This window comes from Paralichthys olivaceus, chromosome 13 (assembly GCF_024713975.1).
Source record: "Paralichthys olivaceus isolate ysfri-2021 chromosome 13, ASM2471397v2, whole genome shotgun sequence".
NCBI lineage: Eukaryota > Metazoa > Chordata > Actinopteri > Pleuronectiformes > Paralichthyidae > Paralichthys > Paralichthys olivaceus.
Window position 1 is genome coordinate 9,809,909 of NC_091105.1, and position 17,830 is coordinate 9,827,738.

The window sequence follows — 17,830 nt, forward strand, 5'->3', positions numbered from 1 at the left end:
CAACGTCCGAGGGCGTCCTGGGACGTTGTATCCAGGCAAAGACGTGACGGGGAATCTCCTGAAGTTAAAGCGTAAACAGGACGCAGTGTTTAGTTAGGTTATAACAGTGAGCACCATTGTGACTCTTCATTTCCTTTGCAGTCTAACACATTCAGGTAGCTTCCTGTCATACAGTATTTCAGTCAACAACAAACATAGGATGTGTGATTTTCTCAAATGAGTTGTTCCTACAACACAAATCCCTGATTAATAAAACTTTAACGGTGCAGAAACACGACTCAAACTGCTGAAAAAGTTCAGTTTATACTGATCATTTTATTTGGTGTATTTACAAACAAGCACATGCAGGAGGTGGACAGTGACTGACACTAGGGGGGCACTCAACTAAATGCAATAGTAGGATACTTGGGGGATGTCTACAGGCTACATGACACCAGTGAGAGAAAGAGAGGAGGGTGAGGAGAAGAGGGAGAGAGGGGGGTACAGTACACTTAAACACACACACAAGTGAAAGTGCAGGATGTGCAGACACTCATCCCTGCTTTCACTGCCTCACACGCTGCCAGGTACACACTCACATACACCCATACAGCACCCAGATAGATAGAGAGACACTAGATGGGTCAGATAGAGAGCTATCCCGTTCAAAAACCTCATAATCAATAAATAGCACATCCAATAAATTAATGATTTTCAAAATAAATGCCTTTAGAATATAATCTCACTTTTGAAACAAATATTCACAAACCAAAAAAAGGCATTAACACAACATGTGTCAATGTGTGAAATGATGTTTTATATATATATATCTATCTGGACATTTTTTCTTGTAAACATCTATGTAATATCCATTTGATGGCATTTGATTGTGATGATTAGTTACAAGTTATGAGCACTGGTTTAATTTAATGCTACTGGACTGTTGCCGTAGTGACACTAATCTCATGCTACATGGCAGTGACACAAAAAGATGAGGAAACTTTGAAGGACTGAATTTTTCCCTGATTAATTGCATTGAAACTTTCCTGCTGAATTAACTGAGGTCCTACATTTTTTTCTTTTTTAGAGTAGACTCTTATTTTAACTTTTAACTATTTAAACTATTACTTTAGAATTTAAATGCATGAGAGCATTAAATTAAAATTATGACTTCGAAAAACAAACAAACGAAAAAGGTGTTTTTGTTGTACATTTAACCATATGCATAGTCATAAATACAGAATCTAGAGAATAACTAATAAATATATGACACAAAGCAACATATTTCAACGTCAGAATCAACAAAGCACTTCCACCACTTCTACTACCACTATCATTAATATCAATGATTATGATCAGCAAACATGGCAGGAATTACGCTAAATACAAAGAGCTGAGGTACGAGGTGAAGACCAGCCACCAAACCCACAGACTTTACAGTAGCAGGTACGGGTTACGTTATAAATGGATTCCCTCATAAGTGTTAAGTTTAGATAGTGTTGAACGAGAGCTGAGCTCAGTTTTGTGAGAGGCTTTCACTTCGACCCACGTCGGCCTGTGAGGTTTTGGACGAGTGGAGAGAAAAGCTACAGATTGCTGTTGTCAGATATTCGTCTATGGCTCTATGGGTATTTTCTGGCATTAATTCAGAGCATTAATGGCACATTACGATGCACACAGGTATGAATAATACTATATGTCTAATAATTTGATAAATATGATGACAAGACGATAAAAGCACAAAAGAGGGAAGATGTTGGATTTCATACTTAAAACAAACACACACACCTTTCTTTTTGCATGTATGACAACCACCTGATGTATAAGAAAAGATGTAGATGTAAAGACAAAGAAATAATCCTTCCATTATTACTCATCCACGTCCTCGTCTTTCACCACCTGCTTCTTCATCTTCATCTATCTTTCTATCTATCTTGGTAATAATCTCAATATATATACCTATATATATATTTATATTTATATATTTTATGTATATTTTACAGTCAAATATAGAAGCAGAAACATGTCAAACACACATGAACCAGGCGATAAAGGTGAGAGGTCAATAGGGGTGAAAGGTCAATAGAGCACAGATGTACACAGCTACAATTCACAACATTACTACGCAGTATGCAACAGGAGCTACAGCCCAGTACTCTGACATGCTTCCTCCACTCGACAACCCGCAGACCACGACTCTATGCTGCTGACGAATAGAGATAATTACGTGGCTGCCATCAGGCTGTCGACCGCCGCCTCCTCACAACAAGCAGCCGCTGATCTGAAAACGCGCCATTGGTTGATTGCGCAGATTATCCCCCTGTGATCATTTTCAAATCAGTGGCTAAAGGCAAGGAAGGCAGACACTATGGGAAAAAAGGGCATTTAAAGGGATACTTCACTCCAACGTCAACGATCTTCCTGTGTGAAATGGTCTAAATTTGACTTGAGTCATTATTTCACACCATCTGCTGCAATCCTGCTGCTAAGATCCATTAGTTGCTACCAAACTGGATGGATTGTGATGGCAAAAAAAAAACGTCCCTTATGTTCATGAAGGGAGAGGGCTGCAGTCTGCTCGTGATGAACGCAAAGCAGAGCAGATGGTGTTATGCACTCAACTCAAACTCTAACCGAGCAAAAGTGTAAAATATCCCTTTCAGAGTAGAGGAGCCTCACCGTAACCTCTCAATACTCAAATATATACTTTTTTGTTTGTTTTTTTTCATTATTGATTGAGTGCAGTTGTTATGGCGCCAAAGTCACATGATAAGGGACGTGTAGCCGATAGGTACGAGCCCCTCTTTGTCTCCCTGACGACAGCGAATCCAGTCTTGATCGACGCCTCCCAACACCAGGAGTTCCTCGCCTTTGCAGAAGCTGAGCTCCGAACCTGCTCCAGAGTGGTCACACAGCGTTCGGACGGACCTGAGGACAGACAGCAGAGAGCGGTCAAAATGAAGCAACAACAACCGCAAACAAGTACGTCATGTCTAGCTAATGATGTAGCCCGATCTCGGATGAGTCACAATACAAGATCACTCAAAGTCAAACAGGTGAGTCACCATTTTCAAAGACAGAAGTGATAACAGAAAGGGATAATGGATTGAAGGACAGACACAGTCTGATCTGTCTGATCACTTCCCACCCAATGTCATTCTGTCTCAGCCATAGAGTGTTTACAAAGATGGACGACATGTCAACACTTCCTCCCACTATCTTAAAAGGAAGGTAAAATATATCGTATCGAACCATCGACCAACAGAGTCTGTGCACTAGTGATAGGGGGATGGAGCAAAGCAAAAACCCTTCCCTAATGTTAAAAATCTCCATCACTTCAAATGTCCCTCATGTACCTGAGTGGTCTGGGTTTGTCCTTCATCTCCAGTGACTCGCCGTCTTTCTCTGACTCTGGCACACTTTCTCCCTGAGGCTCCGGGGCCGTCTTTACATGAGCGGGATGGCTGCTCATAATCCGAGTCAGTGCCGTGACACCGGGAGCCAACCACTGAGAGGGACGCCTGCAGAGAGACGGAGTATTTGTAAACAGAAATCGCACACAGACTTGGATCATAGACAGATACATCTCATGCAGTCTATTTGTGAGGAGCGATATAGTAAAAATTTTCATTACATATTTAATGGCTTCACATTCACTGGCTTACCTGGTTGGCGGCGTGTGACCCGTCGGGCTGCTGGGGCCTTTAGAGGCTCCAAACAGTCGACCCAGACCCCAGGGAACCTGAGCACCACTGCTGACTGGAGTGTAGTCGCTGCTTGTCTGGAGTTCCGGTAAATCAGTGTTCACTTCCTCCCTCTTCCCTGCAGACAGACTCAGCTCAGCCAGGTTCTGTTGCAGTCGGCCTCCCCAGCGAATTACAGCACCCCACCCCTGCTGGATCACCTGTGATTAAAGAAACAGAACATCAGCCCTGCAGGAATCTGACTGATCAAAAACATTAAACTCGGAAGAGGTTACCTGTCCTGCCTGCTGAGCGATGCTGTCCTCGTCAACATCAGGAGGTAACGCTCCAATCTCCTTCTCCTGCACCCACTGAAGCTGAGGACTTGTGTGGATGAGAGTGGCCGAAGCTTTTACGGGTGCAGCACTGACATGTGATCCTTCGTTCTTTGGATTTGGAGCCTGTGGTGAAAATGTGTCTGTAGGTGCCTGATGTTCTGGGCTTCCAAAGTCCACTTCTGAGAGGCTTTCAATATATCTGCTGCCTGTGATTTTGGACTGGGAGCCCTTTGTTGAGATCTGGAACCTTGCGTCCTGACAGGGCGGACTAGGGATCTCTGGGCTGTGACTGTCTGGCTCTAAGTGGTGGTGCTGGAAGAGCAGGTCGAGGTTGAAGGTGAGCAGGCTGAGAGGTTGCAACACCAGGAGCAGCTCCTCGAACAGAGGCTGGCAGGTGGTGAGGGACAGACGCATGAAGGAGGAGGGACAGTAGAATGTCTCCAACACATCTAAGAAAAGAAAAAAAATCATTGTCAAGGTATTTGAACGCTCAGTCCTCATCTTCCGTCTGAAATTGACGTACGCTTTAAAAAATAAATACGACCTCACGATGTGTCGATCAAGTTTACACACCAACACTTTGATCTGTCTGTAACATTCTCGGAACAGGTTTGATTTGCTGTGTTTTTCGCGTCCATCAAAGACTGTCCAGAGAATGTTTGAGCTGCACAGGATCAATTGACTCACAGAGATTTGTTTTCTTCTTCTTTTAATCTCCGTGCTTATAGCATATCAAACTGGACCACTGATATCCTGAAATAGACTTGGAAGCGATTGGGATAATTTCTTAGCTCCTTGATCAGAAGATGATATTCTCTTCGTTCCTGAAGGTTTCTCAGAATTTAATGGACCCAATGTTTTCTTTTTCATTTTTAAAGAAGTGAGAGGAGACACAAAATCCTCCTCACTGCTCGGCTCCATTTTATCTCCTACTGTGACGTTTTGGAACAAATAGAATAATAAAACATTGTGCAAAGACCATTAGCTGTGTTCATGCTCAAAACAGTGAAGTACGGGAAACTTACCACCGCAAGACTGAAGGTGAGAGAGCCAGAAATCAAGAAACTTGATACTGGAGGAAAAAATGCAGAGAAAAAGAAAAATTAGAATTTGTGTGCAGGGAAATTGACATTGAGAATAAGAACAAAACCTTAATTATTATATAATATAACGTTATATTTTCATGCAACCAGTGGAGCCAGAGGGGAAACTTACTTCAGTAGACCGAGGAGGAATGCATTGAACCTGTGTTTGCTCTTTCTGAGCTGCGGCAACTCCCCAACCCGAACTTGAAGGTTGAACAATGCTTGTGTTTTAGGGCCTGAAAAGTGGAAGAAGAAAACACACATAAAGAGAGAGAGAGAGAGAGAGAGAGAGAGAGAGAGAGAGAGAGAGAGAGAGGGGTTAGCCGAGGCACTAAGAATGGTCAATGAAAAATTGCTGTGAAGCTTGGCACTTGTGGGCCAATCAATATCTGCATCCTTCTGTTCACTTTATTCAGCATTTTAGATGTGAATCAACAAGTATCGGCTGATGCGTTGGGAAATAAGAGGGGGATAAACTCCAGAGCTTATTATTATGTCCCAGGAAATAAACCCAACTGAATGAGCAGCCCGATATTCAAATCTTAAACTAAAGCCTCTGTGGGGATCCTTGTTATAATACCTGGCTTGGTTGAAGCCTGGACGAGACCCCATGCAGAGTTTGGCCTCCTGCCGGCAATCAGGTCACTCTGATGGGGTTTCAAGCCATCGGTCAGCAAGTTGTGCAGGGCGTGGCAGAGGCACTGCAGCACCAGACGGCCCAGAGATGGATTTATAGTGCTGTCTCCTGATAAGGCCTGAGAGGAGGAGGAGAGGAGAGAGGGATGAGGAGAATGGGATGAACACATAGTGGTGGTAAAAAGAGGATAGGATGACGAAAGCGATGTGCAGTGATAGGGAGAGCCAAGGGGAGAGATCAGAAAGGATGACTCAAAACAAGGAGGGAAGGAGGTGGGTGGAGAGACGGATGACGTGATAAGAGGTGATTTGGGGTGGGAGTTAGTTGAAAAAGAAATTATTACAACAATGAGTCTGGGTTATCTAAAAATATTCTAGTACCTTGTTAACTGAGAGAGACTGAGGAGAGACGATATGTAGAGTCAGAATGAGAAAGAAAGGAAGGGAAGTCATTTTCAGACAAACAACTCTTTTATCACAATATGACATTTTGTTTCTAGTTATCAAGAGATTGGTCATTCGCAATGTGAGACATTCATTTGGAGAAAGTACGGCAAAGAGTAGAGAGAATAAAGTCAAAATTTTGTGACAAAAAAGTCATAACTTTACAAGAATACATTTTTAATTTAACAAAATAAAGTTGTAATATTGCGAGAATATAGTCTAAATTTTACGTAAAGAGTATAGTGAAAATACTACAAGAACAAAGTCATTATTTAGGCTACATGCCATTTTAGAGGTGGAATATCAGAAAATCTAAATATCAGTCTGTCACGTTTGTCAAAATGAGAAATATAGAGCAACTTGTTAAGTTATACTTCAGTTAAGGTTTCTCAAATAACAAAATACTTCATACAACATCACATTAACATAAGTATCAGGACTTTGCAAGAAACAGTGTCTATGCTGAAGAAAGAACCACAGGAGGAGGAAATGTTTGATAGTGTGTTTATCACTGTTTACATCTACGTGGTTTTCAAAAGGGTTTAGTTCTCATGAAACAATGAAATTGGTTCAACATTTTGGATCCAGGAGTAGAATGTGTAGAAAGTTTTCCTTTCTGGTTATTTACTAAAAAAAATATTTTTGTCTTTATTCTCGTGATATTGTGCCTTTATTCTCAAAGTCCCAGAATTGCTTTCCTTCAATTTTGCCCTAATACTAAATCCTAACAAAGAATGTCCTCACGTGAAACAAAATAAAACCAGATTCATTCAAACTGAAAAATCAGCAGTGACTTTTGCAGTTATACTGACCTTCTGAACTACAGTCCGAGAGGAACTGAACTGGGCCAAAATGGCTTCCACTGCCACACTGACCGCACTGACCAGAGCTGGAAGGAGAACAATGGTGTACAGTTAAACATAGAAAGTCATTGCTGGGTCAAAGAAAACAGATGCACAGCTGAGCAGAGGACAAACCACACCTTTCTTCTCCTGCAGGCACAAAGAGGACAGGCCAAGACCTCTCATCGGAAACTTCACATCTTCGCCCATCCAGGACGTCTCTGCCCTCTGTACAGAGCCGGCGAATGAGACACTGCGAACAGCTGACAGTGAAAGAAAAATTACTTTATGAAAAAAATTACAAAATCAACTGAACCAAAATGAATCACCACAGACAAAAAAGCGTAAATCAAATATCAGTGTTGTTAGTAAAAGCAATTAAGCAGTGGAGAAGCAATTGGATAAAGGCCGATAGAAGCAGATGGTCATACTGATGACAAATAGTGTGTGAGCGCATTCTGTAAATAATGCTTCACTGTGGTGAGCATTCAACATCTGGAGCCGTGAAAACAACTTCTCGTCTGCATCAACACAATTGTGTGCTTTAAAATCCACTCACACAAAAACACACCTAATAAAAGCACACACAGGAGAAACTGCTTAGGTAGAAGAGAAACAATTGCATGACCTACTACAAGAATCAAGTAAGATAAAATAAAGGATGGGTGTTGTATACATGTTAATATAAATGGAGTTATATAAACTAGTTTTGTAATGCACACATTCATATAATGAACAGGATGCTGTGCTTAGATGGTTTAATTGCCCACACGCAAAGATAATAAGGTATAAATTCAATAAAAATAATTTACACGACAGCACCACCAACCAGCTACTTGGTTTGAGCTTTGCATGAAATGCATGTGTCCATTTCAACACAACGTGCAAAAACCACATGGAGACAGACAGGACAACACTGACACTTAGACAGTCAGATACATAGAGGAAGAGGAAGAGGAAGAGGAAGCGGAAGCGGAAGAGAGAGAGAGAGAGAGAGAGAGGGGGGGAGAGAGAGGAGAGACACCCTCCAACAAGAACAGCTGTTTTTCTTCTCGATGATGTTTGCAGATTTGATAGGACAGTGGAGATAAGAAGTATCAGATGACCTGCAGGGAGCAGGCTTGTGATACAGAAAACAGCTTGAGTTACCCAGTACTTTCAAATCTGCAAAATCCCCCAGGGGTTGAAAAGGTGGCAAACGTGTGAGGGCCACCACATCGAGAGCCGAAAGCACAGACAGAGACAGACAGAAGAAGAGACAGACAGACAGACATGCAAGCAAGATGTCAGACAAAAGAGAGAGTGTGTAAGATGTGGGGGGAAAGAGGAGAGAGAGAGAGAGAGAAATCTTACTCGCCACACGTGACTGCAGAGGAGCCTGGTAGAGTTTGGGGGGTAGGGGAGGCGCCTTGGGGGGTATAGGAGGGTAGAGGTTTGGATAGTAGAGGGGAGCAGCAAGGGCGGGCAAGGTGCGCGAGCGGGGGAAAAGCGGTGAGCTGAGGGAAGAGCCTGCAGTGCCCAGAGGGGGCGCTCCGGGACGCTGCGGAGGGGACAGGGCTCCGATAGGGGAGAGGCGGGGAGGAGCCCCCCTGTGCAGAGGGCAGTTCTTGGGGTGGTACAGGTAATAGGTGGGGAGAGGGGGGAGCTCTTTGGAGGTCCTGGCCTTGTCGCTGCTGTGGCGTGCGTGTGAAGAATCCACAGCACTGAGGCCGTTGGAATACGTCATCATGACATCTATGTTCTTATACGGAGTGGTGCAGCCCGAGGCCTCAGTGGCGCCACTAACAGGTGAATCTGACTTAGTGTGTATGAAATTCTTCTTTTCTGAGTCACTACTGTAGAGAGAGTCAAAATTACAAATAGAGTCAAACTCCCCGTCATTAGTTTTGGAGTCGCTGATGGACTGCTGCACCGAGCGTGTGTTTTTCTTACAGATATTCCCATAATCCCGAGGAGAGTCTACAGCTACATCAGCCAGGGAGTCGTGGTTAAACACAGAGCTCGTATCAGTGCTGGAATCATCTTTGTAGACACAAGCTGCGCTGACAGCAGGGGTCCACTGTGTGCCGCAGTGTTTGTCTGAGGACTCCCTGCCTACGTGGTGGTGGGGCCGGGGATCTGCAGGGGGCTGGGAGTTACAGAAGCCTGGGCGATAGGAAGGGAGGGTGGTGTGCAGGAAGTAGGGTTGGGAGGCCTGGGCTAAGGAGAGTGGGGGGGAGGAAACTTCTCACGAGGAAGGGTAAAAAGGCCACAGATTTTAAGGTGCAGCAGTGCAGATGGAGAGGGCGGGCGCACAAGCGGAGTGGTATGAGGGAGCGAAGCGGAACCATGGACAAACAATGGAAACAACAGAATGGGGATGGTGAGAAAAAATAAGGAAGAGGAAAGTAAGACAAAAAGATTCGGAAAAGAAGTGGGAAGGAGAGAGAGATGCAGAAAATGTTAGTGTCAGTCGAGAGAAAAATGCACATTCATGAATGTCTAAAGAAATCGTCATCATGTCACATCACACAGCATCTTAACAAGTCAAATAGTTAAAGGACAAATCGAGTGGAGTTGATTCATGAATTTCACTGAGGACCCTCTGACATCACAGTGACGGCCCTGCTGTAAGAGAGCAGCAGGGCAGACAGAGGAAACACTCCATCAGCAGCTCGTTGGCTGTAGTTAAAACTCCACCATCAATCACAGAGATTTATATTTTACTATAGGTTTTATTTGCAGGCAGCTGCTCTCACTTTCTCTTCCATACTTTCATTTTAGATGAAGAACCACAGTGAGGGCCAGATGTTTAGTGCTTTACTGCAGTGCTCGCCCTCATCACCTCTGGATCACCTTCTCTCTCTCCCTCTCACTCTCTTTCCCTCTTTCTTCCTGTCTTTTGCTTTCTACCTCTCCCTCTCTCTTCCTGTCTTCTGTTTTGCTTTTTAGCTCTCCCTCTCTCTTCTGCTTTTTACCTCTCCCTCGCTCCTTCCCTCCCCCACCCCCTCTCTCTTACTGTTCTCTGTTTTTGTTTTGTACCTCTCCCTCCTTCTCTTGCTTTCTACCTCTCTCACCACCCGTCCCTCTCCCTCACTCCCCCTCTCCTCTGCGCTCTGCTTCTCTCTCTCTCTCTCCTCCAGTACACAGTGTAGTGCTGAGTCAGTCGACGGACAGAGTCTCTTCTTCTGTCCACTGCTGCTCCATCACTGTGTCTCTGTCTCACACTGTGACTGACACACGGTCGTCATTACCTTCCTGATGACCTGTGACCGGCTGCTGAGCTCCGAGCAGGAGAACGATAGAGGGACAGTCCGACTTGTTTCAGATTGTTTTTAAGCTTAAACCAACACATGATACTTCCTGTTTGTCCCACACTGGCTCTCAGCTATTGGTCCGTGTACTTAGATCCGCCCCCAGGGCTCTTAAAGGTGTACACACCTTGTTACGTTTTTTTACTTTATTCTAAGAACGTTACAGAAAAGTTGAGGAAAAATCTTATCTTCATAAATCTATTGAGAATTCTTGACAAATTCATGAACACATGAATGCAAGTTTTTAATAAAAGATTTAAAAAGTATAAAACAAGTATTAAAATCCTGTAACAACAAGAAGGCCATAAAAAGTAAATATATGTTGCCTATAAAGTGTTTATTTTATGAACATTTTTTACATTATTATATTATTTATTAATGTATTAATTCATTTTATTACCTAAGCCCAGGAGGTGATGTTTTCACTGGTACTTTGTTTGTTTGAAAAGAACCAAAATGAAAAGAAACCATTGAACTGAAGACATTGGTGCGGATCTAGATCAGGGGCACGGATCCAGGATTTTTTTTTTCATCACTTTCTATACCACTGTGAGATGTGGCATTTTTAACATTTTCATCAATTACCAAGAGAAAGATTCATGGATCTAGATGAAAAGATCAGACAGGTTTAGTGGAGATATAACTATGAGTGTGTGATACAGGCTTGATTGAATTTAAGGGGCCTTGGTGGAGGTATGTGCTCTTCAGAGAGTTATTCTAGTTCATTTCTCTTTCCTCACCTGCAGTTTGCTGATAGTTAGTTTGAATGTATTTTATTGAAACTAACACATAACTCATACATTAATTAGATTTTTACAACTAAAATACACATAATGCCAAAGTAATTATAAAACTGGCACAGAAAATATTTCTCGAAGAAAATCCCCAGCAGCTTGGGGCGAAGGGAAGTTGAACCCTTTTAAAATGAACCTCCATCCCACTGTAGCCGGACACTGACAATCTAATCCTTGGTTTCTGTGCAGCCCACTGCAGCACTGTATGAGACGAGTAACTTGATCTGTGCCACTCCAGGGAGCATGGGTGGGGGTGAGGAGACGGCATCCACAGTAAGAGAGGAGCATATAAACAACCCAAGCTGATGGGATTTTTAAAAGGGAAAGGGTTTAACATTTTACAGAAAGATGTAAAAAAGAGCTGGAGGGAGAAAGTAGGAAGATGGTGAACTCAGTGGGCCCCCCCTCTCCTCCGTCTGAAAAGTGTATGAATAATTGAGTAAGACAGTGATGACATCACTTTCAGATAAACATTGGAGGAAATACGTTGGAAAGTTTCCAACCTCCCTTTTCTCCTCACATTACCCACTCCCTCTCTTTGTCCCTCCATCTCTCCCTCTTGCTCATGTTCCATCTCCAGCTTCTACTGTCTCGTTTTCCTCCCCCATCTGAACTCACCCACTGCTCATCCCCTCGTCATCACTTATCCATCACGCATCATCCTTTTCTGTGACTCATGCCGGTCCTCCATCTCTTTGCTCTCGTTCCATTTACATTGTCTCAAAAAATGAGTCTATACTTTTATCCTTTTTGGGAGAGATTACTTCTTTCTATTCTTTCCTAGGGTATAATTTGTGCAACACATAAACAAGATGACTCTCTGTTTTCCTCCATTTGTCTCTCTCCATCATCTCCATCATCCAATTTGCACTGAGATAATGTGATGAGCCCATTTTATCCCATAAACACAAAAAAATGCAACCACTTAGCCATCAAAAGAATCTGCATTATTTATCATTAATTCCGTGATCATTAAGCACATACTCACCTGTAGTTCTTGATTTCAAGGTTCTTCCTCCATCAGCTTGTCCTCTCACCTCCACCTCCTCCTCTTTTTCTTCCTCCTTCCCTTCCTGTTCCTCCCTTCGAACTTCCTCGCCCTCCCACTCTCTGCCCATGGTCCACAGACTGTTTTCACTGACCGAGCAGCCAATCTTCTGTGATGGGCACAGCTCTGGTTGTCTACCCTGCTCATCGGCCCTCTGCAGCATCTCCTTCAGAGCAGCCATTGAGGTGAGAGCTGGTGGCGGCTGCATGAACAGGGCCTGAGCCTGAGAGGTGTACTCCCACGGGAGGCCATCGCTGTCCACCTTCTCTCTCCTCCACCTCAGGTTGTAGAGTATGTCTGGATCTGGCGTGATGACTGTGGGGTCAGGCTCCGGGTCAATGATCACCCTTGTCGGAGGGGAGGCGCTCTTGTTACGGAAACGCAGCTCTTTGAAGGTTGTGACGATCGGAGCTGACACAGGAGATGACCCTGAAGGAGCAAGTTTCTTTTGGATTTCCTTATGAGATTTCCTCATTGCCAGGGGTGGAGGTTGCGGTGGGGCATCACATTCAGGTGTGAATGCTATGAGCCAATCAAATCGCTCAGGTTGAGCAGAGTTGGCAGGGAGAGTGCTGACTTTGAGGGACGGCAAAGACGGAGGGATTGGGGGTAAGGGGCGAGGGGGAGGAGGAGGAGGAGGAGAATTGGGTAATTCAGCATAATGGAAAGTCTCAAAGCTCATGTTCGTTGCTTTACTTTCATGTGTATTGCTAAGACCGGTGCTGTAGTAATGATCAGATGTCAGACCACTGTTCCTCTTTCTTCTTCTTGCCATCTCTGTGAATGAGGTGGTTCTTTGTGCGTCTTTGCCGTCCTCTGTCTTCTCGCCTTCTCCAGCTACATCTACTCTTCCATCTCCTTCCAACTTGCCTCTGCTGCCTCCATCTCTATCCATGAAATCGCTGTCACAGTCCTTCTCCTCCTCCCTGTCTTTTAGTCTGAACTCATATGATTCCACAGACCTAGATGAAGGAAGAGTGTCTCCCTCTTCCTCTAACCCTCCTACACAGACACCAAGCTCCGGGCTGAGTTTGAGGAGTTCAGCTTGGGTCAATCCTGCAAGCATCAACAGCTTCCGAATCTCTACATCCAGTGCGTGGAAGGAGGGGGGAGGAGGCAGGACAGGTGGAGGTGGTATGGCAGGGGGAGATGAAGAGGAGATTGAGATTACAGGTGGAGGAGGAAGAGGCGGTGGCCGTGTAGTGGGGGGTGGGAGTGACAGGGGGGTCTTTTCCTGTTCAGCTTTAAGAGCAGCAAGCCGCTTTGCCTCTTTCCTGGCGAGGTGGCGTCTCCGAGGGGGAGGGATGGGAGGAGTTGGGGTGGGAAGAGACCTAGGAGGTGAGGGAGTAGTATAGAGGGTGAGATAAGGGACCGGTTTAGAGGGAGCAGAGGCAGGGAGAGGAGGAACACACGGTGGAGATGGAGGTAGGGGTTTCTCGCACCTAAAAGTGGTGAATGTGGGGGAGGAGGAGTTAGGGGAGAAAGTCGACAATGTAGGAGAGGTGGAGACAGCCATGGAGGTGGTCTCCCTGCTGATATTGATGTAGGTGTGGAGGTAAGAGCTCACACTGGCGTGACGGGCAGGAGGTTTGGGGGGCCTGGGTGGTGGCTCGACAGGGGAGGGGGTGAGAGAATCTGGGACGAGAGGATCATCGCAATCTGACGGAGCGGTGAGGTCGACCCCTGCATCTGAGAACTCCTGAGATTCTGTCATCATCTCCCCACGACTTTTATACAACTTCCAGGAAATGTCAATGTTGCCCATTTCATCCATGACATCCGAGAGATCCTGCTCTTCCAGGTCCCCGAGATCGAATCCCTTCTCATGGAGTCTGGCGATGTAGGCCAGCTTTACCTCTCTGTTCACTTTCTCCAAGCGATCGAGGTGATCTAACCGATCCCTCAGAACATCCCACTGCTGTTCCCCCTCCAGATCCCAACGAGCCACTTGGATTACCTGGCTGAAGCGCTCCATCTTCCCAAACTCCCCTACTGATTCTAGAAAGTCAAGCAAACCTAGTTTAGTGACCTCAGTATCACCTTTGACTCCTAAATAATCAGGGGATGGGGAGTCCAGGGCAGAGGGGTAGCCTTCATCTGGGGAGCACAGGGACACAGGGGAACGTGACCTTAAGGTGAAAGGATTGCAGCTAAGAGGGAGAGATGGAGGTGAGCGTGCTGGAGGCTTGGATTCAAGGCCTTGTGGAAGAGAGTGGTCTTTGGGGGACAGAGCGACAGAAAGATTTTCTAGGTCGTGGGAAGAGCAGATGGACGCAGATTGATCTGCACAGTCAGACTCCAGATCAGAACAGGAGCTGATGGAAGTGGAGGATGAGGAGGTAGAGGAGGAGAGTGAGAACTCCAGGAGGGAGGGGGGACAATCACAGCAGGAGGGGACCAGAGTGTCATCATCATCATCGTCGTCATCATCATTGTCAGCATCCTCTTCATCATCATCAATATCAATATCCCCACTGCTCTCTTCTTCATCATCTTCTTCCTCTACCTTCACATTTTTCTTGTTGTCCAGATCAGCGCTTTCATCTCTGCTCTTCTCTTCGTTTTCCAGACTGGCAGCAGGGTGGGAAGCCGACTCCAGCTGGGCCTTTGCCTGTGATGGAGGTTGAGGTTTCTCCTTGGCCCCTTTTCCATCCTTCCTCTGAGGCACAGGGGCCGGAGGAGGAGGAAGCTGTAGCTGCTGTCTCATAGAGATGGTGTTGTTGTTGTTGTGGTTGTGGTTGAACATGCTGTTGTTGTCCTGCGGGGAGCGCCCATCGCAGCACAGACACGGGAGGCTCGGCTCGTTGCAATTTGGGTCAAGAGGGAGAACAGATGGAATCGCAGGAGGAGGAGGAGCTGCTGCAGGTGCAATCTTGGTTGCTGCAGATGCTCGAGTGATCTTGGGTTTGGGTTTGGTCGATTTGGAGATGGTGGGGACCTGTCTCTGAGCCCCAAACCTGGAGGGGTTCACTGGAGCTCGAGGCTGCACTGCCACCCTGGTCCTGGTGGCTGCAGTGGGGCCTTTAGTAGCCCGGCGTGGGGAGGACGCAGTGATTGTGTTCATGTTTTTATCCTCTTTCTGAAAACCAGGGCCGTGAGACTTTGGTCCGGCTGAGTTATTGGTCCGTCTGCTGACGTCAAAACGCCGCAGCTTTGAAGGCTGAGAGGACTGCATTCTGGGAATGGGACTTTTTTTGGATACTCTGCTCTTTCTGTTGCTATAGAAACAAGTGTTGGAAAGGCTTGAGAGATCCAAACAATGTCGCTCCGTGACGGTCACATTTTGGCTTCACTCCCAAGATCCTGTAACATCAAAGGAGACACACAGTGAATAAGACGACGAGCGAACTCGGCTCATCAAACACCATTTTCCTTTGCACGTTTACATTTAGGCAAAATCTTTGAAGTTACACCGCTCATCTGGACCATTTAGACCCGATCGCTTTGGGCTTCCTGCTTAATAATTCTCAAAGTCCAAGTCCTGTGAGGACACAGCAGTGATATGAACACTGTCTCAAACATATTTTCAAGTATCACTACAAACAATTAGACATGACATGATTATTATTATTGTTATTATTAATCAATTTACAGAAAAGGAATTATGTGGGACAAGACGTGAACTTGTATTGAAATTGAAATGTATTGAGTAAGAATCTATTTTTCTTTCTCGTACACTGGAATATGTATACATACTTCTCTTCATTTTAAAGAAACTGTGACTATACTTATCATGTGTGAAGTGCTTTTTCTTAGAGGGTTATTTTTATTCATGTATTCATTTATTCTTGTAATTCTCTCTTCTCTGTAAGTTCAGCTTGTGTTCTGACTAGGCAGCCAAAATAAATAAATAAACAAGCCAAATGAAAAAGGAAATATTGACTGGTTCAAGCCTCTCAAATGTGAATTGTTGTCTTTTATGGTTTTTATGGATTTCTTTGGGTTTTTGACTGTTGATCAGATAAAACAAGACATTCCATGATGTCACCTTGGACTCTGGGAATCAATGAATAATGAAAACAGGATTTAGCTGCAGCCCTTGAATAACGTTCTTTTACAGGACACTAGCTGAATTACTTTCATGCATAGGAGGTGGCTCACAAAACATTGCATGTGTTCTAGCATTTAGAATTGAAAACCTTTAAATGCTTGGTTTTCAGGTGTTATTTCTATATTCAAGGCCGAACACCCTCCCACACTCGTATGCCTATCACATGAAATGTTCCCCAGTAGATAATATGACAATCGTCAGCCAATTTGTAACCGAACTTGTCACTCATCGTCTTCATCTGTTCTGCTCGGCTCCACTGAGCTCTGATATTCATGAGTTTACATCAGTCAAGCTGTCTCCATCTGTGCCGGTCCATCTTTACAAGCAGGACAACCAGGCAGTGAGATCTACATCAAACAGAAATACTGCCATGCACTTACAATGTTTAACTGGAGCATGAAATAATCAGGCAGCAGCACTGAACAATACCGAGACTGCCTTTTATTCACATCCACCAAAGGCTACTGCTCACATATTCATCCCTCCACAGTGCCCTTCACATCACTGAGGAATATGAATCACAAGTGCTCCTCCTAGCCAGGCCTTTCCTCAGAATGACCATAATAGAAGAGAAAGCCTTGAAACAAAAGGAAGAAAAACAGCAAAGCGTCATGTAATCGGACCCATCCTGATGTTACCTCTCCACATATTGATCCCACAGAGCTGATGGAGACAGGCAAGATGGGAGGAGGAGGAGGAGGGGGGGGGGGGGGGGGGGGGGGGGGGGGGACGGACGTCCAACCGCATCGCCCTGATATACAGGCCCATCCACCCTTATTCAGCCAGAACTCAGATATTACACATGAAACTCATATTCACATTGAGATTAATGATACATGTGACATTTCAGCAAAACAACTGTTATGAACCATAATTAGTGTTAGGAGCGGGATGGCATGTATCTGGATCGACGCAGCCAGTGTGTGTGTGTTAATGTGTGTTAGTGTGTGTGTGTGTGTGTGTGCGGGAGGATTTTGCTCAGTCGTGCAGCTTCACATGAAAACATGACTAAAGGAATGGTACATGGATGATGATAAAATGGCTGTGGACTCACCATCAGATGCGGGTAAAGACGGATGCAGGTCTCCATCTCGTCGCTCGTTCACATCCCGGACAGTGCGCGAGCCCCTCCGACGTTCACAGCCTCAGCATCCGCGATCTCGCGAGCATCTCACAACCTCCCTCCCCCTCCTCCCTCACCCTCCAGACCAAACCACACCCCTCCCTCTCCTTATCAGCACATCCAATTTGTACCGAGTGATTTTCAGCTTAACCTCCCTCAAGGAATTCATTGTTCAGCCCAAGTGTGAAGAGGAGGAAGAGTCTAATTTCCTGTCATTTCTCTTCAATCATCATATCTGCGGTTCAATCACGTGTTCATTCGTCTGCAAGGAAATTAACTACTATCCAAACCGCACCTAAAGTCATTCATTATTGAAATGTTTTTATATGCAATTGATTAATTGTGCAGTCTATTACATTGTGAAAAAAGACAATGCCAATTGCAACAAATATCAGTTCGTCCAGGTGAATGTTTATAACAAATTTGAAGACATTTCCTAAAGCTGCTCTTCAGATATCACATTCAAGATAAACACGAATATACTAAGTGAGGCCACCATGACCTTGACCTATGG

At 44.9% G+C, this 17,830-nt stretch overlaps 1 protein-coding gene across 3 annotated transcripts; it reads right to left on the reverse strand.

The window, feature by feature from the left end:
- Window positions 1–295: 295 nt before the first annotated feature.
- rusc1 (RUN and SH3 domain containing 1) lies at window positions 296–17,386 on the reverse strand. 3 transcript variants are annotated; one of them, XM_020093192.2, is made up of 13 exons: window positions 17,248–17,386; window positions 12,083–15,445; window positions 8,361–9,230; window positions 7,148–7,270; window positions 6,978–7,054; window positions 6,103–6,120; window positions 5,666–5,840; window positions 5,216–5,321; window positions 5,026–5,072; window positions 3,959–4,449; window positions 3,645–3,883; window positions 3,336–3,500; window positions 296–2,907 (listed from the first exon to the last, which is right to left on the reverse strand). In XM_020093192.2, the coding sequence occupies exons 2-13, from the start codon at window positions 15,315–15,317 to the stop codon at window positions 2,742–2,744; spliced, it is 5,712 nt and encodes a 1,903-aa protein (XP_019948751.2). In that variant the 5' UTR covers window positions 15,318–15,445; window positions 17,248–17,386; the 3' UTR covers window positions 296–2,741. The 3 variants fall into 3 exon arrangements, with proteins under 3 accessions (XP_019948751.2, XP_019948753.2, XP_019948752.2); XM_020093194.2 differs by lacking the exon at window positions 8,361–9,230; XM_020093193.2 differs by lacking the exon at window positions 6,103–6,120.
- Between the last annotated feature and the right edge of the window lie 444 nt (window positions 17,387–17,830).